The 26,001-nt window shown below is 48.9% G+C and overlaps 9 protein-coding genes across 9 annotated transcripts; 7 read left to right on the top strand and 2 right to left on the bottom strand.

The window, feature by feature from the left end:
- Positions 1 to 265: 265 nt before the first annotated feature.
- Positions 266 to 1,481, top strand: slt11 (Pre-mRNA-splicing factor ECM2; the record flags this gene model as incomplete). The annotated part of the gene is made up of 2 exons (XM_040784208.1): positions 266 to 406; positions 459 to 1,481. The coding sequence occupies 2 exons, from the start codon at positions 266 to 268 to the stop codon at positions 1,479 to 1,481; spliced, it is 1,164 nt and encodes a 387-aa protein (XP_040639738.1).
- Positions 1,482 to 1,585: 104 nt separating this feature from the next.
- EURHEDRAFT_536238 (LYR motif-containing protein) lies at positions 1,586 to 2,270 on the bottom strand. Its single transcript, XM_040787326.1, has 3 exons — positions 2,159 to 2,270; positions 1,921 to 2,097; positions 1,586 to 1,850 (listed from the first exon to the last, which is right to left on the bottom strand). Exons 1-3 carry the CDS (start codon positions 2,232 to 2,234, stop codon positions 1,753 to 1,755), a joined length of 351 nt encoding a protein of 116 aa, XP_040639737.1. The 5' UTR covers positions 2,235 to 2,270; the 3' UTR covers positions 1,586 to 1,752.
- A 317-nt stretch (positions 2,271 to 2,587) lies between these two features.
- EURHEDRAFT_411793 (putative ribosome associated DnaJ chaperone Zuotin) lies at positions 2,588 to 4,276 on the top strand. Its single transcript, XM_040781727.1, has 2 exons — positions 2,588 to 2,799; positions 2,862 to 4,276. The coding sequence occupies exons 1-2, from the start codon at positions 2,647 to 2,649 to the stop codon at positions 4,050 to 4,052; spliced, it is 1,344 nt and encodes a 447-aa protein (XP_040639736.1). The 5' UTR covers positions 2,588 to 2,646; the 3' UTR covers positions 4,053 to 4,276.
- Positions 4,277 to 4,352: 76 nt separating this feature from the next.
- Positions 4,353 to 5,739, top strand: EURHEDRAFT_411792 (nitronate monooxygenase). The gene has a single exon (XM_040781726.1). It carries the CDS (start codon positions 4,419 to 4,421, stop codon positions 5,466 to 5,468), a length of 1,050 nt encoding a protein of 349 aa, XP_040639735.1. The 5' UTR covers positions 4,353 to 4,418; the 3' UTR covers positions 5,469 to 5,739.
- A 204-nt stretch (positions 5,740 to 5,943) lies between these two features.
- Positions 5,944 to 7,300, top strand: EURHEDRAFT_377089 (putative acid phosphatase; the record flags this gene model as incomplete). Its single annotated transcript, XM_040778924.1, has 3 exons — positions 5,944 to 6,129; positions 6,191 to 7,213; positions 7,262 to 7,300. 3 exons carry the CDS (start codon positions 5,944 to 5,946, stop codon positions 7,298 to 7,300), a joined length of 1,248 nt encoding a protein of 415 aa, XP_040639734.1.
- Positions 7,301 to 10,743: 3,443 nt separating this feature from the next.
- EURHEDRAFT_454180 (putative RNA interference and gene silencing protein (Qde2)) lies at positions 10,744 to 14,114 on the bottom strand (the record flags this gene model as incomplete). Its single annotated transcript, XM_040784179.1, has 4 exons — positions 10,744 to 12,225; positions 12,313 to 12,554; positions 12,619 to 13,757; positions 13,840 to 14,114. The coding sequence occupies 4 exons, from the start codon at positions 14,112 to 14,114 to the stop codon at positions 10,744 to 10,746; spliced, it is 3,138 nt and encodes a 1,045-aa protein (XP_040639733.1).
- Positions 14,115 to 17,709: 3,595 nt separating this feature from the next.
- EURHEDRAFT_377087 (multicopper oxidase) lies at positions 17,710 to 20,110 on the top strand (the record flags this gene model as incomplete). Its single annotated transcript, XM_040778923.1, has 8 exons — positions 17,710 to 18,048; positions 18,106 to 18,205; positions 18,257 to 18,280; positions 18,340 to 18,738; positions 18,791 to 18,840; positions 18,896 to 19,040; positions 19,095 to 19,663; positions 19,730 to 20,110. The coding sequence occupies 8 exons, from the start codon at positions 17,710 to 17,712 to the stop codon at positions 20,108 to 20,110; spliced, it is 2,007 nt and encodes a 668-aa protein (XP_040639732.1).
- Positions 20,111 to 21,144: 1,034 nt separating this feature from the next.
- EURHEDRAFT_454642 (uncharacterized protein) lies at positions 21,145 to 24,056 on the top strand (the record flags this gene model as incomplete). The annotated part of the gene is made up of 7 exons (XM_040784214.1): positions 21,145 to 21,266; positions 21,328 to 21,748; positions 21,809 to 22,031; positions 22,095 to 22,126; positions 22,190 to 22,963; positions 23,021 to 23,734; positions 23,790 to 24,056. The coding sequence occupies 7 exons, from the start codon at positions 21,145 to 21,147 to the stop codon at positions 24,054 to 24,056; spliced, it is 2,553 nt and encodes an 850-aa protein (XP_040639731.1).
- Positions 24,057 to 24,491: 435 nt separating this feature from the next.
- EURHEDRAFT_411785 (nucleic acid-binding protein) lies at positions 24,492 to 25,966 on the top strand. Its single transcript, XM_040781725.1, has 3 exons — positions 24,492 to 24,608; positions 24,689 to 25,315; positions 25,375 to 25,966. Coding segments are annotated over exons 1-3 (1,113 nt in total). The 5' UTR covers positions 24,492 to 24,606; the 3' UTR covers positions 25,859 to 25,966.
- Positions 25,967 to 26,001: the final 35 nt, after the last annotated feature.

The following is a 26,001-nucleotide window of genomic DNA, read 5'->3' as shown; positions in this document are numbered from 1 at the left end:
CTAATGTTAGTGGGTCATGTGATTTAGCGGGACTCGGTAAGGGGGCTCCGGGGCCCTCCGAGCGCTAAAGCGGGGCCCTCCGACCTACGACCTCGCAGGATCAAGGTGCCGAGCGTCACCACCTTTGAGAACACCACGTGACTCTACAGCCACCAGCCTCACGCACCGCCACAGAGTAAGACTCCTATCGATAAACGTTTGTCCTGCGTGACTTCGATTACTCGTGGCCCGCTGTTCAATTAAAGATAGGTCGTTTACTTTAACCATGCCTCCCCCACAGATTAAGCAAGATCTCAACCGGTCCGGTTGGGAAAGCACTGACTTCCCTTCGGTTTGCGAGAATTGCCTCCCGGACAACCCATATGTGCAGATGCTGAAGGAGGACCATGGCGCAGAATGTAAAATTGTATGGACCTCTTCTTTCACAATCTACGAAAGGTATGCTAACGAATAACAAGTGCACGCGTCCATTTACCATTTTCCGGTGGAAAGCCGATCGCACCGCACGCACGAAGCGCACCAGCATTTGCCTGACGTGCGCCCGCTTAAAGAACTGTTGCCAGTGCTGCATGCTTGACTTGTCATTCGGTCTGCCCATTGTCGTCCGTGATGCGGCTTTGAAAATGGTTGCCCCGGGGCCGCAGAGTGATGTTAACCGTGAATACTACGCCCAAGAACACGAGAGGGAAATCGAGGAAGGGCGCGGCGCGGTGGAGGAATACGAAAAGACGGATGAAAAAGCGCGGGAGCTGCTCCGCAGGCTTGCGAACAGTGAGCCGTACTATAGGAAGCCCCGGCGATTGGAAGCTCCTCCGGGTGATGAAGAGGAAGCCGAGGCACCGTCGTCCGAGGCGCCTCAGGTGCGCAGTCGTTACGGAAATGGCCCTGGACCTATTCGGACAAGCGAAAGCAGAAGAGGGACGCCCTTACCCGGCCGTGGAGGAGGAGTTCGTGGAGGCCGTGGAGGTCGCGGTGGCCGACCGTTCCCTAGTACCGCACAACTTCCACCATCGGCGGAGGATATTCTCCCTCCTGCTGATCCTAACGTCACCTCGCTGTTTGTTTCTGGTATCGAGGACGATCTTCCGGAACATGCATTGCGCACCTTTTTCACGCAGTTTGGCCAACTTCGGTCTCTCGTCTGCTCCCATCGCTCCCATTGCGCGTTTGTCAACTATCTTACTCGCGCTAGTGCCGAAGGCGCCGCGGCACATTGCCAGGGTAAGGCTGTCGTCAACGGTTGCCCTCTGCGCATCAAGTGGGGGAAGCCTAAGCCTTTGGATAACATGAGCAACGAGGAGCGTATTAAGAATGCCCGTGAAGGAAGACAAGCCGCCGGTACCATCCAAAACAAGCAGCCAGAGAAGAAAGCCATTACTACTAGCGAGGGCGCGACACAGCAGGAGACTCCTCGCAACTTCGCCGTGGCTCCGCCTCCTGGAAGCAGCGAAGTTCAATACTCGAGTTTGCATGGCGATTAATTGCCTGTTTATGATTTGATTTCAATTGGACAAAGGAAGTTGCATAATGTGTACGTTAAAGAGCGGGCGTTGATTTTGGCTTATGTTTTATACACAGTATCCAATAAAGTACCCCCAAAACGCCAAAGGAGAGAAAAAATTGGGTATACTATAATACAATCTGCGAGTGCTTCTGCTTTCGCTCCAGTAATCGTTCAGAAGAATACAGTATGCGTAAGCGTAAAGACCATCCATGGGAAACGAGAAGGGAAATAATCAAGGTATGCAACAATCATTGCGCCGAGCAGGGCTTATCAACCTTGACACTCTTCCCTCCAACCTTGATCGAGTCATTATCCCCTCGCTCGATCTCCTCGTGGATACGGAGTTCTGTTACAACCATGTGAGCACCATCCTGTCACTATACCAAAATCACCACTGGAGTTAGGGAGAAACTCACCCCACCTCGCATCCTCAACACCCTGCTCCCTTGACCCCTGCACGAGGTTATGTCTAAGGAGATCCGCGACTTCAACAGCGTGTTTGATCTGCATCGGCGTATCGACGGCTAGGCGGCGGTGGGCATCGAAGTTCCGGCGTGCTTCCTGTCGGGATGCGACGAGGACTCGGACGTCATCTATAAGCCATGAAGTATTAGTCTAATAGTGCTTCTTCGATGAATTGGGGAGGTGTCTAACCTTGGAAAGCGACGCGGGTGGCGCGGAGGAGTTGACGGTAGGCACTTCGTGCGGAGATGGCTGTTTGGGGAGCCATAGTATAGATATTGATTGCAAATGGGACAGTGGTGTAGAATGGTCAATGTCAAGCGTAGTTATCGAGCTGCTTCTCCGGAAGAGCGGGTGGCGAAGATCTGAAGAATCGAGTCGCAACGGTCACAGAATGAAAAGAGTTGCACTTGCCTAGTACAAGCAAGATTCCAGCAAAGCAATAATACTAAAATCGAAGTAAAAGTGACGATTGAAATCGAGCCAGAGAAGTACTTGCAGTCCGAAATTCTATGATAGTCCATGCCTCCAAAACCAGCTGGCCATGATTGGTCCACCAGAAAGCGGGATACCTCGGCAGAAAAAAATTGCTTTGACTTCTTTCGATCAGCGCCGCACAACCCTCACATCCCACCTCCAATCTCCTTCAAAGCATAACACAGCAGAAGGGAATCAGAAAAATGGTTGCTGTGCAGACTGTTAACGCTACCCTTCCCCTTGTGTCCGGGGGATGGAGTGCTGAGAAGGACTTCAAGGCCGTTGGTGCCCTTTCCGGTGCTACTCAGAGGAACTTGGAGCCGGTTGGTCCTTATTTCCTGGCTCACGCTCGCCGTGTATGTTTTTCTATCCTCTATGGCTCATGAATTGATGAAATTGAATTGTTAACACCGCCTAGGCCCGTCACGGCCGTACCTTCTCCGAGGATGAGCGCATCCAGGCCCAGAACACCGCCAAGAAGACCGAGGAGGATGAGGACGACGACATCTCGGACTCCGAGGATCCTATGCTGCTCTCCCGTGAAGCCAAGGACTGGAAGAGCCAAGACCACTATGCTGTTATGGGTCTGGCCAAGCACCGCTGGCGCGCAACCCCCGACCAGATCAAGCGTGCCCACCGCAAGAAGGTCCTCCGCCACCACCCTGACAAGAAGGCCGCCATGGGAGACCGCGACGAGAACGACCAATTCTTCAAGTGTATCCAGAAGGCTTCCGAGCTGCTGTCTGACCCCGTCCGTCGCCGCCAGTTCGACTCCGTCGATGAAGCTGCCGAAGTTGAGCCCCCGACTAAGAAGGAGGCTGCCGCCAAGGGTAAATTCTTCAAGCTTTGGGGACGGGTTTTCGAGTCTGAGGCTCGTTTCTCCAAGATCCAGCCTGTGCCTATGTTCGGTGACGACAACACCACCCAGGAGGAGCTTGAGAACTTCTACAACTTCTGGTACAACTTTGACAGCTGGAGATCGTTCGAGTACCTCGATGAGGATGTTCCCGATGACAACGAGAACCGTGACCAGAAGCGTCACATCGAGAAGAAGAACGCCAACGCCCGCCGTAAGCGCAAGACCGAGGACATTACCCGTCTCCGTAAGATCCTAGACGACGCCTCGAGCCAGGACGAGCGTATCAAGAAATTCCGCCAGCAGGCCCGTGCCGGCAAGGACAAGAAGCGTCTCGAGAAGGAAGCCGAGGCCAAGCGCCTGGTTGAGGAGAAGGAGAAAGCCCGTCTTGAGGAGGAGCAGCGCAAGAAGGACGCCGAGGAGGCCGCCAAGGCTGACCGTGAGAAGAACAAGAAGGCCAAAGAGGCCGCTAAGAATGCCGCTAAGAAGAACAAGCGTGTTGTCAAGGCTTCTGTCAAGGATGTCGGCTACTTTGCCGAAGGAGAGCCTTCTGCTGCCCAGGTTGACTCTGTCTTGTCTGATGTTGACCTTATCATGGGCAAGCTCGAGGCTGAGGACCTTGCTTCACTTGCTGAGCGTCTTACTGCTGCTGGCAAGGATGCTGGCGCTGTTAAGAACGTGTACGTTGAGGAGGTCAAGAGACTGGTTGGTGCTGGTAAGCTCAAGGAGGGCGAGGCCAAGTCTTTTGCTTAATTAGATATGACGACGACTTAATGTCTTTTCATGATGCTTTCTAGATATGCTTGCATATACATGTATATAGATAGAAAGCGTTCTTTTGGTACGGAGAATCAATGACGACTTCGACCACATAAAAGAAAATTGTAGCGCTAAAATAAGTTGATACGGCTCTTATGATATCAGTACCGATTCTAGTTATAAATCACCATCCTTTCTTGATGTGTAGAAATGTGAACGTTTAATTTTCGACTATCATCCTCGGTTATCCGTAAATCCGTACAGCTGATGACACATGAACAGTTCGTACCAACACCATCTTTCAACAACAGTCCCAGAGAACTCAAACTGAATCATATAAATTCTTTCTACTTCATCAAAATGCCTTCAACCAATTTTCCCTGGGTCAAAAAGCCCCTCTTAGCCAACGCCCCGATGGCCATGTCCGCCGGCCCCGCCCTGGCCGTCGCCGTCTCTAAAGCAGGCGGTTTAGGATTCATCGGCCCAGCAATGGATGCCAATACCATAGAGCAAAATCTGAGCACCGCTGCCAAGGCAATCTGGCAATCCGAATCTCTCTCTAGCCTGCTGCCCTCTGGTCACTCAACTCTGCCTGTCGGAGTAGGCTTTCTTCTCTGGAAAGATGAGTTGCAAACGGCTTTGTCTGCTATAGCATCGCACAAGCCCTGTGCGGTATGGTTATATGCACCCCGCAACGGCCAGAAGGACCTGAATGATTGGACACAGGGGATCCGCGAGGCTTCTCCGGAAACGCAGGTCTGGCTTCAAATTGGGACTGTGGCAGAGGCACGGTCCATAGTCGAAAGTGCGCATCGGCCCGATGTCGTTATCGTCCAAGGTGCTGAGGCGGGTGGACATGGTCGAGCAAAGGATGGGATGGGGCTTATTACTTTGCTACCTGAAGTCGCGGATGTGTTTGTGGGATATGACATCTCACTTCTCGCTGCTGGTGGCATTGCGGATGGACGGGGTGCTGCTGCTGCTATCTGTCTGGGTGCGAATGGGGTGGTTATGGGAACACGATTTCTGGCATCGACTGAGGCGCGCATAAGTAAAGGATATCGGGATGCTGTTGTCCAGGCCACGGAGGGTGCTGTTAGTACTACGCGTACATTACTATATAATCATCTCCGCGGGACATATGGATGGCCTGAACCGTTTAGTCCGCGGACAGTGACGAATCGCAGTTGGGAGGACCATGTTGCCGGCGTTCCGTTTGATGAGTTGAAGAAATTACACGACGAGGTCCAAGCTAAGGGGGATGCCGCATGGGGGCCCGAAGGGAGGTTGGCTACATACGCAGGAGCGGGTGTTGGATTGGTTAGCGAGGTTCTGGATGCTGGTGAAATTGTGGAGAGAGTTCGGGACGATGCGGCACAGCGCGTGAGGAGGGCACAGGATGCGGTTTGATGACAGTTCGGTATTGTCTGATGACATTTCCTATCACAATGAATGGACTGAAATGGCATGTACGAAATACGACGTTCGCTTGTGTCCGATGCATAGAGAGTCCGAGATACCGGCACGTGCCTCTGCCATCTCGGTATTGCCCCACACCCCGCTTAGCCAGTCCAATAGGACTGGCTTACGGGATAAGCTCTAGGCGCGAGGATACTCCACTCTAAAAAATCATACCCAAATAAGACTAGTATCAGGCTGTCACACCCAATCAGCGCAAGGGGATGAACAACGTGGAACAAGCACCCCGATCTCGCCTTCCCGATTGGGAAACCCCCCAAGCCCGACAGTTCAAAAGGACCGATTGGTCAGCGCACGCAAAGCGACAAGATCAGCCATATATAAGAGCAGCCGGTCGCTGTCTTAGCTCTCTTATTTTTCTAACAAGCATTCCTGTCAAATCAAGCTTCTCAGCGTTGTTGGCATCATGCACGCCAAGGGTTCTCTCGTCGCCCTCCTCGGAGGTCTTTCTCTTTCCGCCGCACAGAGCTCTCATAACCCATCTTCCGAGGATACCGCAAAGGCACGGGCGACTGTGAAGCCTAACTCTCCGGTTTCGAATGTTCAGGGCCTGTCGTTTAACCGGTTTGTCAACATCTGGTTGGAGAATACGGTATGTTCTTTCTTGCGCATTGATTGTGTGGGCCAACGGTTAACAGCTATGCGATCGCTAGGACTATGAAGCCGCCACCAAAGACCCCCACCTCTCCAAGCTGGCCAAGCAGGGTGTCACCCTGACCAACTTCTGGGCCCTCACGCACCCTTCGCAACCCAACTACTGTGCCTCCGCCGGTGGTGATACCTGGGGTATGGACCATGACGAATTTGTCGAGCTTCCCTCCAACATTTCGACAATCGCGGATCTGTTCGACACGAAGGACATCTCCTGGGGCGAGTACCAGGAGCACCTGCCCTACGCTGGCTACCAGGGCTACAGCTTCTCCGAAACCGACGCAAGCGACTACGTCCGCAAGCACAACCCGCTGGTCCTCTTCGACTCTGTTACCGATGATGACACTCGTGTACGCCAGATCAAGAACTTTACCAGCTTCTACGATGACCTGAAGAACCAGAAACTCCCTCAGCACATGTTCATTACTCCTAACATGACTAACGATGCCCACGACACTGACATCACTTTTGCCGGGAGCTGGACCTACCACTTCCTCGCTGAGTTGCTCGAGGATGAATACTTCACCAAGGACACTCTGATTCAGCTCACTTTCGATGAGACCGACACTTACGAGATCGGGAACAAGGTCTTCACCTTCCTTCTTGGCGGTGCTATCCCTGAGAACCTCAAGGGCAAGGAGGACGACACCTTTTACACTCACTACTCCATCATTGCCTCCTTGTCTGCGAACTGGGGACTTCCTTCCCTTGGCCGCTGGGACTGCGGTGCCAACCTCCTCAGCTGGGTTGCTGAGAAGACTGGATACACTAACTGGGAGGTGGACACCGATAAATTGTACCTCAACGAGACTTACCCCGGCCCGTTGTCTGAGGGAGAATTCTCTGAGTACTCTCCCAAGTGGGCTGTTCCTTTGACAAGTGGTACTTGCTCCGGTAGTCGCAGCATTCTCAACACTGTTAAGAAGACCTGGGCCGGTCTCCAGCCGACTTACAACTACACGAGCCCTATCCCGCATGATACTGCGAATGGGAACTCTGTTGGTGTAAAGTACTACAAGACTGAGGTATACTTCACTTCTACATCTTCATCGACATATGCTAACTCGCAACAGAACGGAAAGCAGTCGGTCCACGTCACCGGATCCGAGTAAGTATTGATTTTCGTACATAGAGCCACAGAATTCCGTCTCTTAATGTATATCTACATCATTGCATGTTTATAGAGTGTACCTCCTTTGGGTTATAGACTGTTCTGGAGTGAACCTTTGCTAATATTGATGGCGTAAACCGGCACCAAACCATTCTTCCCTCGCCCTACCAATCGAGCGCATGCCCCTCAAAAATGCAGTCGGGGCTATTTCTCTACATACAGGGGTTTTTGCAGTGTATACTCCAGATATGGTTTGATAATTATACTACGTGAAGTTTTTTTTACAACTTAACTCTGCTTGTATATTTATTCACGACATGAGGAATTGGGGAGACACATTTGCTGGTATGATACTTCGTTTGTATAGATGATGAAGGCCATCCTGCGTCGGTCATCATGAAGAACTGTGTGTTACTTTTGCCTCGTCCTTGGTACATGTTGAGCATGTATTTTTCCAAGATGAACAGGGAAAGCCATATGGCGCCCATTGACCACTAACTTTTGATTCCCACAGCGCAAGCTTAGAGCATATGTACCCCACTAGGAAACCCATGAACCATGGAGAGGTGGAACCAGAAGCTCCTAGACTGTTGTGGTCGTCCTGTTGCAGCAACAAGTCGTGGTTCTTCCTGAAAATTCTTTTAATTCTATCTGCAGCTGTCGCAAACTGTCGTGCAATGTCAAGGGAATAAGACTTGTAAGAGCCTTAAATCCATGCATCCTTAGTCATTGCGTATCTGTTACAGACCCCTAAGGCACTAATCTCACGTGATTATGCGGGGAGTCAAGGCAGAATCATTGGACTATAAGCTCTGGTAATAATGCAGGAAGGACAGGGATCATAGGTGATAGTTAACAGGCGCATCACGTGATCAACTACCATATACCATGGCTTGGCATTGGTAGATGGTATACAACTACCATAGTCACTACCATCAGAATGGTAGTCCATATGGTATACAAGCGGAGGATATATAAGGACACTCATTCATGCACCTAGTTAGTTCTTCGCAATCAATCTAGTTAACCAAGCATTGGTTACCTTCTAGTTTCTGACTCGTCCGCACTTAACCAACAACCCAGCATACGTGCTCGGTTGGCCTTGTTTCTCTATTCGTTACCTTTACCGTTTCTACTTGTTGATTATCTTACGGAGCCTGGAGGGGGCGATATACCTTCGACGTGATATACAGAGGACCTGGATGGTCATTGAGCATATGAGTGCTTGGAAGACACTTAGGGTAAGTGTCCTGTCTCGAAATACAACTACTTAGAACCCTAGGTACGATACGAGAGAAGCCAGGTTGTGACAGTATCTATGTGGCATTGTACAAACCAGATAAACTCTATGATTCAAAAACGTAAGACAGAACGACAGAAGATGCAACTATTAAAGTCAGTTCACCCAATTGATCAGTGCATCGATATTTGCTTTGGGGCTTGGATATCCGCTGAGATTGAACAAATTATTTAGAGATTTCATCGAGTCGCAGGCTGCGTTAGGTTTGTATACTGGCTTTCTCCATTAGGGCTGTCTGCTCTTCATGTATAGATCTTCTTAATTCAATTGGTCATTGGAAGCTGAGGATAGAACTTTGACTAGCTATCGTTGCTGTGTTTGGTCGACCTTTTGGTGGATTCCATCCATTGGATCTTTGTTTCAAGTGGTTCTTGCACTTAGTCGCTAGATATTCTGGCCAGGATGCCCCTTCATATTGCTTTACGCTGTAAAGGGGCCATCGTATGGCGACTCATATCTATAACAATTTTAAGCGCCTTCTTTATCAACGGTAGTTGACCCTTGTGATATATTCTGCTTCCTGAGCCTTCTTTAAGCACCTTCTTGCTTGCAATTCTGGTGAGAGGGTCCCTTTTGTCAAAAAATACATTGCAACAGGGCCACAGAATGGCGGCTCGTGATATTTCCAATTTCCAAGTCCTCTATGTTGCCGATGGTAGACAATTCTTTTCACTGATGTCAATAGAATTGAACTCCGGGTTTAGCCAAGATGCTTTAGGCACGGTAAGTATCGTTTCTTTGGGCCCCCTTTTCCATGTTCGATGTGTTTTCGATTGCCTGGAAGAGATACAGTGGTGATCTAAAAGGGCGCCAATGCAGTGAGCAGATTATCCGTAATTGGCTTGTCTCTGTCAGTCTCGCATGCTTTCAGGTAACAGCCTTCCTGAACCCCATGGGCTCGTTTAACAAGATCTAACACCAATGGCTATGTGCTCTGTAATATAATATATGGTGTTAAAGTATTGTAGTCGAATGCCCTTGCACTCTGGCTTGATTCGAGTAGTTTGTTGTAAATTCAACTACCTTAAATGACCCATGCTATCTGCAGGAATCGTGCTGGGCTTTTCTGTGGCTTAAATCTTTTTTCAAAGTCTCGCACTGTCTCTTCTCTTCCATGTCCTTTTAAGTTATAATGGAATAAATAATTGCGCAGAAGCATTGATCATTTGGTGCTGATGCTTTCGATCGCGGTGCTCAGTATCAAGAAGGTCGACTGACTTATCCCGTTCTTGATAGGGTCACTACATAAGGTCATTCCAATGAAGGTTTGCTGCTAATTTAGTCCTCGGGAAACAAGCCCAGGATTATTCCTTTCGAGGAATTCCAAGAACACAAACGCTCGCTCAACGCCTTCCATGATCTGTCTCATGTCCTACATACTAACACGTCCTTCTCGTGAAGAATTACCAAACCCGAAGACCATCCCTTGGAGTTTATCAGGCTCCAGGCAGTGCCAGCTACGTGGTGGGAGTTTGTGAAATAGCCTGCCATTTATATTCCCTATAACACTTGTAAGGTACCTATGGCATTGCACAATATACACAGGTGACTCCTTCTTTTCTGGGTCGGACCTTCAATGAGGGGTGAGTGCTTGGGCGTCGCCGGTTGTATGATAGCTGTAGAGGTGGTGAACGGGCTTTCAAACGGTTATTTGGTAAAACACAGGTCTATTAATAGACTGACATGCAAATTCTGCCTCTCATATTGGAGGGAAGGTTAAAATTGATCAGAACAGTAGAAATCATGGGCTGTAGACTTTGCTGACTGGTATGTATTCAAAGAATGATGAAGAAATTGTCGATTATAACGTTAGGTCGTATGGTTGAGCCATATGATGTCAACCCTGGCGAGGATTTGAGGTGGCAACTTTGTTGAAAGGGGAGCTACAATGAGTTGCAGAATTTACTACGAGACTTGACTTCAAGTAAAGTGAATACCGACAGGGAGATATTCCAAAAATGCAGTAAATGGCACTGGCTATACCAATCTCAGAGCGATTGACAAACGTGGTTAAAACATTGACATTCTGGGTCGTTTACGTCGTTCATATTCAAAAAGCCAATTCAACAAAAAATTGAAAAAAAAAAAAAAAGCCTACCTAAAGCCGAAGATACGGCCCAGCATACTAACCAAGAAAAACACGCTTAGATGTAGAACATCGTGTCACGGACATTAGGGTGAATCGCAACATCTCCAAGTTCCGAGCCTCCAGCAGCACCGCTGATGAGACTTCCCGACGGCGTCGCCGCAGGCGTCGGGTCAAACAATTGACTCAGGTAACAACGAGCTCGCTCGCAGACCAAATCCGCATAATACGCCGGCGGGCAGATACTGACTGCCTTAGTAGCGCGTCCGAAGAGATAACACATGCGGTGGGTTAGGTCTTCGAGAATATCCGAGGCGTTCTTGAACGGGGATCCCTGTGGGGTTTTCTGGTGGGCGAAGATCTCGTCCCAGACGGTGAAGTAGTGGGCGGGACGGGCGGTACCTTTTATGGCTGAATGGGCTTGCAGGAAGAAGTCCCAGTTGCGGGCTTCGGTGACGCCACGGTCCACCACAGTGCCGTTCTTCGAGTTGGCACCGCGGTCGGCATCTGCGTCGGTCGTAGGGTAGAAGCGGGTGTGGTGACGTTTGCCAACGATGATAATGGAGACGCGCGGGAGAGACTTCTTGGTTAAAGTCGCTGGGTAGGTCTCCTCGCAGGCTTTCTTGAGGAGCGGGAGTTCCTTGTCGAGGACGATATCATACTGACCCTCAGAGACACCGTCACGATAAACGATGATGTTCTCGGGGTAGTTCCTCTTGTTCATCCGGGCCCAACGCTGGAGACATGTATTGAGCATGGAGTCAAGATCGGAGACCATCTCCTGTCGCGAGGCTTGGATCTTGATCTCAGCGGGCCATTGGCCCAGGTACCGGTCTACGGAGGCAACCATGCCGGCCACGCTAGGAGCATTGCCTGCCGAACCGGGGGACGGGTGTGTTACATCAAGGCCCACGAGCATAGTCTTTCCTTCGCTGATGATACCTAGATCCGCCGGTCGCAAAGATTGGTTAGCCCCGCCAAGCTTCAGGTTAAACTTGAGACCGACGTTGGAATAGTACTGGTCGTTGGCCCCCTTCAGCTTATCAGCGAGTACGCAGATGTTGCGTACACCCTGGCGGACGTCACAGACCTGCTTCACGCACTTGTACAGTTCACTGTCATTGCCGTGGAGAATAGTGAAGATCAGCGTAGGCTGGTGGCGGGCCACCATATCAGAAATCGCATTCTCAACCTCTTTTTCCGTGTTCTGTCCGGACAGATTGATTTTCCTGCCAGGCTTAGGTACCGATGTCGCGACACCCATTTCGTTCAACTTCCCAGCGAGACCCTTCAAGGAAGCGGTCAAATCATCGGGGTCATTGAAGTGTTGCCTGGCCCTGGGAGCATCAAAGTAAATCCATGACCAAGAAGCCAATTTAGTTCCCTGTGAGAATCGAATTGCCTTCATATTCCAGCTACCATTCATAGGATCGACCGGTTTCTGCTGCGACCTGTTGTCCTTATAGTAGACACGAGGCGCGGGGAGAACACGGCCAGGGACAGTGACAAGGTCAGGCCCGCGCTGGATGTTAAAATTCGCCTAGAGATGGTTGTCAGTTACGCATTGCAACAACGCCTCTGACTTGTGGCTCGGAGTTTGAGAGGAGGTAACGAAGCCAAAACTCACCAGAGTAGGGTTCTGCCCAACAAAGCCAAGTACGCGACTTCCATGGTTCACGAGAGACCCGGCATTAAGCGCAGGAGTCCGCACAGCAAAGTTCAACATGTGTCGGGTTTGGTCTCCGCTGAGCTTGGCGCCTGCAGGCTGGCCGGGCTCGACCATGCAAGCCTCGACAGGCAGGTATGACGGGTTCTGTCTGTTCCCGACGTTCATCACGGGCATCTTGGGGTCGAGGTTCATATTATACGCTGAACCACGTCAGACAAGCTTGTTCAATGATCACATAATTATATATTTGCAAAATATACTTACCCTGACGAAAGAAGTCGGCCACGGTGATGTACTTGCCAGCCTGCGCTGGGCCAGCTTTGGGATGTTTCTTGCCCTTTTTGCCCTGTGTTTGCCCGCTCTGGCCTTGAGACGATGACTGTTGGCCCGGCTGGCCAAGGAAGAACTGAACATCTCGAGGACCAGCCCCGTGGTGGGACACCTTAGAAGGCTGAGATAGTGACGATCCGTCAGCACGAGTGGCCAGGCCTGCAATTGTCTTCATTCTGGGAACATCCTGTCCCTTTTTGTTCTTCTTGACGATGTGGTTCGCCCTAATTCTCAATTTTTTGAGGAAAGCCTCAAGTTTGTAGATGTTTGAGCCGTTGCCGCGTTGGTAATCAAAAATAACGTTTGCCAGTGGGCCTTCCTGGTAGCAGGCCACATATTTGACCTGCACATTTACCAATATACGGGCTGTCGCTGCACGAGCACTGACAAAAAAGCCCCGAAGGACCTCCAGGCCAGCACCCAAGCTGCATTTTTCCGCCAAGTCTGGGTACATAGCGTAATGTCTGTTTGCACCAACCGATACAATGGCTTGATCGGATTTCGGTCGGTGGCCCAGGACAATGTTCATAGCTTGAATGACCTCTGCCTTGGTCTCAAACATGGCTGAGGCATTGGAGGATGTCAAGTAATCCAGCAGATCGGAAGGATTGAGCTTGCCTGTGAACTGGCAGGTGACCTTGTAGACTTTGGGGTTCTCTAAGTATTCGTCTTCATGCTCATCGCGGTAACGGACAACATAGGTTCCCTCATTCGGAAGCTCAATCCGCGACACAAGCGTAGAGCGATAGTCTGTGGTAATGCTGTTCTGGTGCTGGAGAAAGTGCTCATCAAGCAGCAGACGAATGACCTGTCGGGCTTTCTTCCCGGTGGGCTTGCGGCCGGCAGAATCACCCCCGATATCGACATGGTAGCGGAAGAGCTCCTTGCCCAAGGACTTCAACTCGAAATAGTTGGCGTAGAGCTTGATAGGCTGTCCCTGGGTTCCGTATCCCGGTCGTGCTGGATAACGAGGCTGGCCTGGAGTCTTCTGGTTCTTGGCTGCCAAAGCATTGGCGGTTGCATCCTCGATCTTTGTAACTTCGGTCGATGGTGCAGCCTGACCGCTTGGGTTGCTAGAAGGAACATCATGTCTCAATCAACCTAGTCAAGTCGGAGCCACCCTTAGCCACCACATCTTCATTTAAGGGGACATACGTAAAGATCCGGGGACCCTGTTCTCTAGGAGGCCCTCCTCCACGACCTCCACGACCCCGAAAGTCGCCTCGAAAGTCGCCTCGTCCACGACCTCTCCCTCCTCGATCTCCACCGTCACCTCTCCCTCGGCCCCTACTATCACCTCGGCCTCTACCGTCACCCCGACCTCTGAAATCACCACGACCACGGTTATCACCCCCAGGGCGGTAAGGAAGCTCCATTGATCCACCGCGACCGCCTCCACCGCGACCTCGTTGGTTACCTCTGGAGGACATGGTTACGGTGGGATGAGTGATGGATGACTGAAAATAGATAAGAAAAAAAGATACGTTGAAGAAGCCCCCGGGCTTGAGATCCGGAGAATGGATAAAATATGGAGATAAATTGATTGTTGACGTGGAGACCAGCCTCGCTTTCTAAGAGTGTCCCACCAAAAGAACGAGAATAGTGAAGCAAAAGAGGATATGAAGTGGGCAAATCAAGAGAAAGAGAAGATGCAGTGTGTGTTGGCTATCAGTAATGAAACGGATAAGCCAATAAGGCGGTTTAAACTCCAAGTCGGGGAAGTCGGGGAGTCGATTATCCGGACTGCACGAGGCTATATATGAAGAGGAAATTTAGATTACACGGAGAGTGGCATTGATATCTATAGACACCATAGATGGTAGAATGAGTGCTTAGCTATCTAAACGAGTCTGTCCGCATATGAGGGATCTGTCGGCCTCGGTAATCGGACCAACTATTAATCCATCTCGACTTCCTTCACTTTCTTCAGGTCTCCATCGGGCACTCAGTACAGTCATCATCCAGATGCGCACAGGAAAGATAGGGCTCCGACACTACCTCTACCAGCGTGGGGTGCCAGACATACCAGACAGGGACTGCCGCTGTGGGAAGGCCACCCAGACAGTGCGGCACGTACTCCTGGCATGCCCCATCTTCAAGGATCTTCGAGAGCAGTTCCTGGGAAAACCAGGCGGAGGACTAGAAGGGGGAGGGAATTTGAGGGCAATCCTGAACACGCCTAAGCTTGCAATCTGTGCAGCCAAATTCATGCTGAGAACCAGGCTCCTTGGGCAATTCGGGGCCGTAAACGAGGAGGAAACAAGTTAGGCAGAGCACTGAGGTCTTTGGGTACATAGCAATCTAAGAGAGCCCGGGGAGCCCCGGATTCTCATGAATCTGAGAGGAGCCGAGCCCTCAAGAAAAGCACACACCATAGATGTAAATAGGTATCAAAAACTACCCCGGCGGCTTACAGCCGGAGGGGCAGTTCCCGCATAGCCATGGATTAAGATTGGCTGGGACGGGTATGAGTAAATCCGAATCCGAATCCGAATCCGAATCCGAATCACTTTCATCACAGCCTGCGATCTATGCACGTGACTTGCATGTGACTGTCGGAATATAGAGGTTCCTTACCGAACAATACCAACTGATGCCTGATTGATGCCTCGCTGATATCATATGGCGCAAGCAGCGTATTTACTCTGCTATTACTGCTTTTGAAACCGCACAATCGCTTAGTATACTCTATAAGGTAGTTACGGTCTTATATAGGATCCTAGATAGCACACTTTTGCAAGAATTAGAGACCTCAACCATATACGCTTGATACGTACTTTCAACCCTGACTAAGCCACATCTCCGACAGTGACCCACAGGAGATATCTCTTCCTGCTGAAGCCGATCCTATCGCAGCTCTTCGAGCTGCGTCTTGTCTATGTACCTGTAGATAGCCTGACCTGTAGCTTAACCTGTTCATCAATTCCTAATATATCTGTACATGACCCTGCACCCTGACAAAACACAGCTTAACCCCTTCTGAACCCGTATAGAGCAATGTACACGTTGCTGAGACTATCATAACTCCTGGACCTGTACCTGCACACCCAAATGCTACATTTGCAGCAAAAGAGGCCACACTGAAGAGACTCACTCGTCTCCAGAGGATGTTGAAACTTCAGACCCATGCTGTACCAATGCTGCGTGTCACGGGCTCAATAGCTAGAAGATATTAACGAATTGATCTTCCTATCTAAACCAGTGTAGCCATTGACTAGAATATCGAATCTGGAGAAGAAAAGAAAATAAGAGGCAAGTCTTTTTACGTGAAGAAGTCCCATATGGTTGTGTGTGGTCTCGCTAAGCAGCTTGTTTATCTTGATTGCTTCCATGGTATTGTTTGCCGTGTTGATGATGTTTGCTGATGAAGGCGCTGGGCTGAGCCGTTACACTGCGGCCCTTTCCCAACAGTCCACTACAACTGTCTCATCAGACCTACCATACAACAGAGAATCATCCAAAAGCTATCTAAATCACAACTCATTGCAGTCAGGAAATCAGGTGCACGCCAAAACATGCAAAAAGATCAGACTGGCACAACTGAGCCCCTGGGAAACTCAGGCTTCCTACCTACAAGAGAACAGTCTCAATCATGTTAGATAAACTATCTCACCTACAGATCCTCCAATTTTATGTTGGCTGAAACTGGGAAGCGCACGAATCTGCGCTCCAAATAGCCTTTGAAAGTAACTGCCACGCAGTGTCAATTCAAGAACCCTGGATATTTACAGACTGTTCCTATTGACTGTCACGGAGTACGGGCATTCACCAACAACGCAAGATGTTTGTATCATTTGGCCTGTTTGAATATAGGGTAGGAACCCCCTTCGCACACTAGATAGCGCAGCGCCGGCAGGCCCAGCTTCTTTCTTTCCTTCTCCATGTTAGTATTTCGATAGAGAGTCTACCAATAAATTTATATTGTTCGAGACTGTCACATTGACTATCACATATCATCCATCATTCCACCAACTCGCCCGGATTGAGGACTGGTCAAAAAGGCCCCGAGCCCTCCCACTCCGATCCGCCACAGATCTGACTGCAGCACTGGCTCATAATGCCCCCAGGATCGTCTCAAATGCTGTATGGTCCTCCACCTCTGCTAGGTGCACCGCACCAGGTGGTTATAGAGTCCGGGGTTCAAATTTTGGCAAAAAACGGGGGCATGGACACTTATTGCATCCCATTGTATTTTTTTTATAGTCGGTACGTAATTTCTTGTCTAATAATCTTTACCCCATTTTAGCTTACTCTGGATGGGTAGACTTGTGATAGACTCTGCTCCATCATGGCTTCGGGGCCTGTCTTTTCCGGGCCAGCCCATATACAGGCCTAAGCTCAAAGTTAAAATGGCGCTACCAAACTTGCGACGTCGTATCTCCAAATCCTCGAGGTAATCTATATTCTGCTTGATCTGGTGTTTATGCATAATATAACGCTCCATCCATGGTTATAGCTTGAAAGAAGAAACGGTTGGAAATCTTGGTAGAGTGGCCGTTGTAACCGTCTGAACTTAACCCTATCGAACATACGGTAGTTCAAAAAAACTTTCTATAGAGAGGTCTGAAGAAACTGTAGAGCAATTAAAAGACAACACATCAATTTCCATCAATCACTTCTGATTCAAAGATAGCTGCGCTAGAGGAAGCTGCAAGTGATCAAGATACTTCAGCAACGCTAACCTACGACCCAGTTCCCTCGTATGATAACGGCTTAGCCGGCTAAGCCTAAAATCAATCAAGGTTAAATTAACAATTACCTTTTAACTGCAGGGCTTCGTTTTCGGTTCCACCCGTGGATATCAAATCAAGCATTGTTTTCTTCCGCATGCATCAGTTAGTCCACTAGATGCTTGTATGGAACGTGTTCGGGAGTGATGTATACGACTTATGAGTGCACGTATTGACCCAGGTAGACAGTGGCCCCTTCTGCGAATGGCCAGGGTATATATACATTGTCAAGCTGCAGGACAAGCTGTAGCCCAATTCACACTGAAACCGAGCGAAAGCAACTTTGACATTCAAAATGCGCTTCGAATATTGGATGATCAGTATCGTTAGGTTCCTTGGCCTGTCGTCTTTCGTTGGAAATGACCAGGAGCCCTTGCAAGAAGTCCAAGGCCCAGCCTCCTTGAGCGTAGGCAATGTTGTGAACGACAATGTACAGACTCCGCCGGTATTTGAACCTCCCGGTGCCCCTGAGAACCCGGACGATCGCATTAGTTGCGTATATGATATGGAAAACTGGAAATATCCTGATTCATCAGAAAAAAGAGCTGTCTGGCTCCAACATAAAACCAATGGTTACGAGTTCAACATCTCCACGGATTATGAGAAATATTGGCCGAGAGGAATAACACGCAAAGTAAGTACTTGATATAGTCCGTTTTGTGTGTACGTCCATTGACACGTCTATACACAGTATCACGTGTTCGTCAACAATGATACGAAAGCAAACTGGGATGGAATAGACTTCCCTGGGGCCAAGTTGCTTAATGGAACCTTCCCTGGGCCATGGATCCGTGAGTTCATTTACCTTCAAGGTTTAAACCGTTGCTGACAACCTTGATTAGAGGCGTGCTGGGGCGATGAAGTTGGTGAGTCCTGTTTTGACCTACTAATCTTGCCAGTCAGCATCCTTTGCTCATGTTGTCAGAAATCACGGTGACGAATAACCTGGCATACAACGGAACTGCAATCCATATGCACGGAATACGCATGCTAAACCAAAGCCTTATGGATGGTGTTCCTGGCGTGACCCAGTGCCCGATTGCACCGGGAAAAAGCTTTACCTACAAATTCACTGCCACACAATACGGTACAACTTGGTATCACAGTCATTACTCACTTCAATATAGCGATGGTGTTTTGGGTCCTTTGACAATTCATGGGCCCACGTCTGATAACTGGGACTACTCAATCGATCCGATTCTCTTAGGAGACCATAACCACCGAAGTGCGTTTCAAGATTATTATCAGGAACAGTTTGCTGGGATCAAGGGGAGTGCTGTCAAGGCGCCACCGAAGATGACAAGTATTTTGCTGAACGGGAGAGGTAACGCTTGCTAAACCCAAGATTCGAAGTCACCATATCTGACTAGCTTTAGGGAGTTATGCTGGCATTGTGCCGGAGAAATATAATACAACAGTGAAAGGGGTAAGTTATCACCTCTTTATTTACCTACTAGTGAATCTGTCTAATGATGCTGCAGGGAAAACGGTACCTGTTGAGATTGATCAACACTTCCACAGATACAACTTTCATATTCGCCATTGATAACCATAACTTCACGGTCGTCGAAGCGGATTTGGTGCCCATAAAGCCATATATAACTGACCATCTGGCTATCGGAATTGGTATTACATGTTCCTCTTCCGTATGATCTGGGCACTTAACTTACAATTCCCCAGGTCAACGATACCATGTTGTTCTTAATACCTGGCCTGACAGCCAACGCAATGAAACAGATGAATTCTGGATCCGCACCGTTCCTGCCGATCACTGTAACAACTTTAGGGATACACTTGATGTACGACAGGGAATTCTCTACTACGAAGCTCATAAGAGCAAATGGCCGCAGACAAATGAGGGTCCTTATAAATATATATGCCGTGATGAGCCCTTCGACAAGTTACAGCCAATATTGAACTGGAATATTACCCCTCTCACAGAGAAGGACAAGCAAGACTTTGTCATACCGAACTCCACTATCATGCTTGCAAATTGGAGTCTGCCATCACCTCCGAAAGAGAGTGATGTGGTTAACAACTGGAACGCCCAGGAGCACCCCATCTGGGTCAACTATACGGAACCAACAGTCAAGAATCTTGACGGTTCGTTCGGTCCCAATGCCGTTGTGTACTCAGTCTCTGCAAAAGATTCCGCCCATAAGAACTGGAATTACATGGTGATAATTGGCAACCAGAAGACAAACCCAGGCCCATCGAAAGGAGGAAGACTAATTCCCGCTGCACATCCTGTAAGTGGAAATGCCGCAAATATGCCGTTTCGTTCATTTCAGAAAATGGATCTGACTTTTAAATAGATCCATATGCATGGCCATGACTTTGCACTCCTGCAGCAGTCAGATGAACCCTATGTTGATCAAAATTCGCTGAAGCTAACATATAACAATCCACCCCGTCGGGATGTTGTCTTGCTTCCAAGAAATGGCTTTATAGTGATCGCCTTCCGGGCTGACAATCCGGGCGCTTGGGCAGTTCACTGCCATATCGCATGGCATGCCTCGGCCGGCCTCGCATTCCAGATCTTGGAAGACAAGGATATGTTCAAGACGCTAATGGAGAGCCAGAAGGATGATGTTAAACAACTGAACCAAAGCTGTAAGGATTGGGACATCTGGTTTAAGAATCCGAAAAACCACTGGCACCCCGACGGACGATTCCAGGACGATTCGGGAATCTGATTCGAGACCCAGGAACCCAAATGAGAAATGTACCTTGTCTAGTAGAAATATAAATGTTTTCTTTAACAAAGATGCTCCTCCATTCACTAAAATGTATATATATCTAGACTAGACCATAGAGAGTAGAATGATCTAACAGCAGTTAAGCAATTCATTGCTGACAATATTGACTTCACCAAGCCATATATATAACATATTATATGTCTATAAATCCTTATTTAGTCTGACATCCAAAATTACCAAGCTTCGTATGGCCTGACAGAATAAAGCTCTACGGCCAAGACAGACCGCCCGGGGCGATAACGGAGATAATCAACCACTACCCACGATTTCAACAGTCAACATTCTTCCCCGACACACTCTTCACCAGCATTTAATCTTCATTTGCTGAGCTGGATTCGACTATTTCTTTGTTCTCCGTTGAGATCGTCGCGCTTTGTCAACATCCAATACGGAAAAGGAGCTCGAACCGTCTATTGGTATCGGTACATGGTACGTTCATCATATTGCGCCCCGCGCCGCATACTCGAATCTTGTACCTTCTACCCTGCCATATCAGCCCTGTTTCAAGATTGCGCGTCTAACTGTTAATATAACCAAACGTGCAGGGAGAAAAAAAAAAAAAAAAAACAGACTGGTCCACTTAGCCTGATCCTTTGCGTTCTCGATCCGATAACACACTTCGAACTGTCCCCGCGACCCGAAAATTGAACCCATCGTCTACCGATCGAATTCGTTTACAAGTCATAACGAGGAGATCTGCTCGCTTTAATTGGCCATTGGAACGTGACTTATTGTGGCATCGCGACTATATACTAAGCTATTTTCTGGGACTGTCTGGTGGTCACTTATAAAGTGATTGCCAGCCTCGTGGCCCTGCGCGCACACGGCCTGGAGAGAAATACAGAACCTCGAGGATAATTGCTGGAATACTAGCGCGAAGAGCTTTCCGCGCCGTTTGTATCGCGTTCTGAATTTGATCTGGACGCCAAATCATATCAGTTGTCTTATTATCATTTTAAAAGTGCCTGAAAATGGCCCCAACACCACCATCGCTCGAGTCCAGCATCAGCGGACATTCCCCCGAAGGACAATACAGAATTATCCGCAAGAGAAACAGAGTACCTCTGTCCTGCGGCCCTTGTCGACAACGAAAGTAAGCTTTTCATCAAAGCCCCACTTATGTCCACATGCGTAGCTTCTGACACCATGGATAGGTTAAAATGCAATCGCTCAAACCCATGTGAAAACTGCGTCAAACGCGGCGATGCCTCGTCCTGTTCATATGCTCAACCCAGCGTTCGGAAGAAAAACACCCCGCAGCAACCGGCTTTGGCCACTCCAGACGATATGCAGAATAGGATTGACCGGTTGGAGGGTCTGGTGTTGTCTTTGATGACCAATGGATCACCATCTGCAGGGCCAGCGGCAGCCATGGCGGCGTTATCTGGTAGCGACAGTGCGGGTTCTGTTCATCATTCTAATAGCGTGAGCGTAAGCGCAAATGAGGAGGATGGCCCTGTGGGTCCAGAGGAAAGCGATACAGAACAAGTCACGAAATCATTCGGCATCATGAAAGTTGATAATAACAAGTCATACTACATCAGTGATGCGCATTGGGCATCCGTTTTGAACGATGTAAGTTCACGTTTACGCCACTTGCTATTCTTTCCATTCTAACAAACATTGTTCCCTCAGATTGCCGAAGTTCGAAATTATTTTACCACACACAAAAAGCAGTATGAAGAACAAGCAGAAAAGCTCCAGGCAAGCAAGCCACCCACCGATATCCCCGGGTCCGCACTCCTTTTTGGCGCTACAAAACCAACCAATCGAGCTGAGATCATGGCCTCCTTGCCCTCCAAATATACTACAGATATCCTAGTTGCACGATATTTCAGTTCCTACGACCCTGCTACTCGTTAGTTGCTTCCTTTTCTGGCAGACTTCTCATTGATTCTGGCACATATTCTAACAAATTCAGACATTCTCCACGGACCTACTTTCCAGGTTGCAGTAAGTTCCAAGATAGCGAGTTCCAATGGCTAGGAATCCAATCTGGTACTGACCTTACCAAAGTATAACAGACATTGGGAAGACCCTTCCCAAACGTGCATTGTCTGGATCGCCATGTTATTTTCTATGATGCGGCTTGCAATGTTGTCGTATCATCTGGAAGGCGATGAACCCCCTGAGTTTCGGGGCAAATCTCTGGACATGGCAGCGAACTTTCGCAACGTGATGGCGCAGTGCTTAATGCTAGCAGACTATACGAAGCCGTACCGATACCTGATTGAAACATTGGTTTTCCATCTCCATGGAGACTTTCGTCAAACCAAAGAGGCGAATGTGTCTATATGGATCCTGGTAGGCGTCATTGCACGACTAGCCATGCGGATGGGGTATCATCGCGATTCGAAGATGTTTCCCAACATAACGCCTTTCCATGGTGAAATGCGTCGACGGATATGGACTTTTGTGAGACAAGCAGATTTACTCTTCTCTTTCCAGCTCGGCCTGCCTAGCATGCTGCGCTCGGCCGACAGTGACACAGAACTCCCACGAAATCTATACGATGATGATTTCGATGAAGACTGCAAAGAGCTCCCACCTTCGCGCCCACCAGATGAGCCAACTCCTGTCTGCTTTCTGATAACCAAAGCCCGATTGTCGTATGTCTTTGGCAACGTTGTTGATCATACCTCCTCCGTTCATAGCGGATCTTATGAGAAGACCATGGAATTTGATGCAGAGCTTCGTCGGGCGAGGGACATGATCCCCGAGCATCTCATAGTGCGTCCTATGGAAGAATGCCAGCATGATCAGTGTCCCTTGATTATGTCACGGTTTTCGGTAAGTTACGCATCTGCTTTTTTGCTTTCCCTGTATCAAGTGCTGACGATTATATAGGTAATGAGCGTTTACCACAAGGCGCAATGTGTTCTTCATCGGCAATATCTCGTCCGAGCACGGGACAACCCGCGATTCACGTACTCCCGAAGGACATGTATTGATTCCGCATTGGAGTTGCTGCGGTTCCAGTCCATGCTCCACGAAGAAATGAAACCAACCGGTCGTTTGCGTAGTAGGCATAATAGGGTGACCTCGCTTAGCTGCACAGACTTTCTACTTGCGTCTACCATTGTCTGTCTTGATCTCCATCATGGTCTTCGACTGCAAGCAGCGGGTAGGCCATCCGGTGATATGTATGTCTGGGGCAGAGAGCGCCGGGAAGAACTATTAGCCGCAATAGGACGCTGCAAGGAAATCTGGGATGAACTTCGTGATGAGACCCTGGAGGCTTGGAAGGCTTCTGGCGTGATGGGAGTCATGCTGTCGAAGCTGAACCTAGGATTCCTGGCAACCGAGAACGGTGGTGGGGTCGCACAGCCCTTCGAACCACAGGATGAGAAGCAAAATGCTGCTATGACATTAGGGCTTCTCAGCAGTGGAATGAGCCCCATGAATAACAATGGACCACCTGCATTCACCGACCCAACGTTCAAGATGTCGGACTCTTCTCTAGTACAAGGAGGACTAGGGCCAGCAGACGTCGCAACTGCTGCCTCACCTTTCAGCGCAATGTTTGGGCAAATGCCCGACATGCAGCTGAACTTGGACTGGGTAAGTAAAGTATTAACACTCGGCACATGAGAACTGCAAGCTAATCTAGTTATAGGATGCATGGGATACCTATATTCAGAATTCAACCTTCGACACATCCAACCAGTGGTGGCCTACTGCTGACATGCAGCAGCCACAACCTCAAACCCAACAGCCGCAGGCCTCAATTCCCCTATCTCCTTCACGGGTGCCCGTACCGCAGCCATTCTTCCCGGCTCAAGCCGCCGCTGCTTACAATACTGCATCCTTACCTGGAGTTTATAACAGTGCAGACCCTTCCCGACAGCAGAACGGGCTTTCCAGAGGACAGGAAAATATGTGAATGAAGTCATACCAAGACTGGAGTTAATATCGTCTTTCACTTTTTGCGTTTGGACTTGGTCGGTATTATTGTTTTAATCCGGTCTGGAGAGATCGATTAGGGAAAAATTCCAATTGGATCTACATTCATGATATATGATACATGAGGATGGCGTTATGAAATCTCCTTTCATTGATTTTCATGCCTTGATGCTATTTCAACGGTGGTTTTTGTTGCGATAGCAGACTGTCAAGTCTGCTTTAAAGTCGATAAGAAATTGTATCTATTAATTAATCCCATACTGGTCTAAAAATTGGACACATTCATTATTTAGTATGATTCACCTGCCATTTGCATGCCAAACAGAATCACGTTCTTGGATATAAATCACGTGAATATATCTCAATCGGGTAAACAGACTTTTTGCGTCGAGCATCTCCGAAGCCGTCCTCCGCACCAGGAGCAATTATTCCTGTCCAGCCCAGCGAATACCCAACTCGTGTTTCTTTATATTGTTTAATTTACCTGCAATATCAATTTGCTTTGTTCTGCTACTTGAGGCAGGGGCAAAATGTGAGTGATGCGCGAACTTCCCGTCCCCTCATCATTAAAAGAAAAAAAGTGATAGCTAAACATGAATTACTGGAAAGCAGGTATTGCTTCCGGCGGGCTGCCATCCGTCTCTTCTCCACATCAGCCTTGGCTACACCGGTACAGCGTCGGTCAATAAGTGCGATTAATCGACGTCAATTACTGTCTTTCATTCCGCGACAATCCCCGCATTATGCCTTTCAGCACCGATGGAATAGCGATGAGGCTGGGAGGCGAGAGCTGTTAGAGGCCGAGAACGATAAAGATAATAAGAAAAATGCAAAAAATAAGAGCGAAGATGCCGCAACACAGGAAGGAAAGCGTGGGGTTACAGAAGAGACCGAGCCCGGATTAAAGTCTATGCCCACCCAGACAGTGGCAGAAATAGAGCCAGAAACGATAAGCCAAAACCTGGAAGAATCTGCAAATTCAGACCCAGATGCGGTAGAGGAGGGGCCACGAACCGAGTCTAAGCCTACATCGAACAAAGCACAAGAAACTGCGCCGACACCACCATCCGGTCCTGCACGGTTTAGATACGTTGAGCAGCCAGCGGCGCCAAAGGAGACGGTTTTTATCTCCAACTTATACTTTGATATCACAGCGGACGATTTACGAAAGAAGATGGAAGACTTTGGGGTTGTTGAGAATGTGACGATTGTTCATGATGCGCGGGGGATTAGCAGAGGGTGAGTTTGTCTGCTGACTCTCGCTATAGGGCCGAGAAACTAATGGAGGATGAATGCAGGTTTGGATACGTTACTTACGACACGACTGAGTCTGCCAGCAGTGCAATCGAGAACATGGACGGCATTTACTATGAAGGTCGTCAGGTCTTCGCCCAATACGCGCGCGTCAACACCGGCGACTATAAGCTCCGGAAACCCAAGAACCCGCCCTCCAGAACGATTTTCGTAAGCAGAATTCCGGCTGAGATGACCGTCCAAGAGCTACATGAACTTTTCGACGACATTCACAACGTTATTGATATCCGAGTGTCCGTTGACCGGCGGACGGGGTACCTTCGAGGCTTTGCGCACGCTGAGTTCCTCGATCTCCAGAGCGCCAAGGAAGCGTTTGAGGTTCTTGGCAAGAAGAGACCGCATAACAAGCCGCTTAAACTTGATTACAGTCACACAAACAGGAAGATGCCGGGGCCTAATATCGGAAGTGGGTTTGCGGGCTACGAGCCGCCTGTGTACAGTGGTCCCTCTTCGTCAGAGTCTTCTTAATTGGGAACTTTGATGTTATTTTCTATATGTACTATATACGTAACAAGCGGTTTTGTATTTCTATTTCATGATTGATAGATGGCGGACGCAATGACACCTTCCCTCTGGGAATCTAATTTAAATTACTAATGGTCTCTCACGTG

This window comes from Aspergillus ruber, assembly GCF_000600275.1.
Source record: "Aspergillus ruber CBS 135680 unplaced genomic scaffold scaffold00010, whole genome shotgun sequence".
Lineage (NCBI taxonomy): Eukaryota > Fungi > Ascomycota > Eurotiomycetes > Eurotiales > Aspergillaceae > Aspergillus > Aspergillus ruber.
Note: the sequence above shows the minus strand (reverse complement) of the source record. Positions and strands in the feature narration are given on the sequence as shown.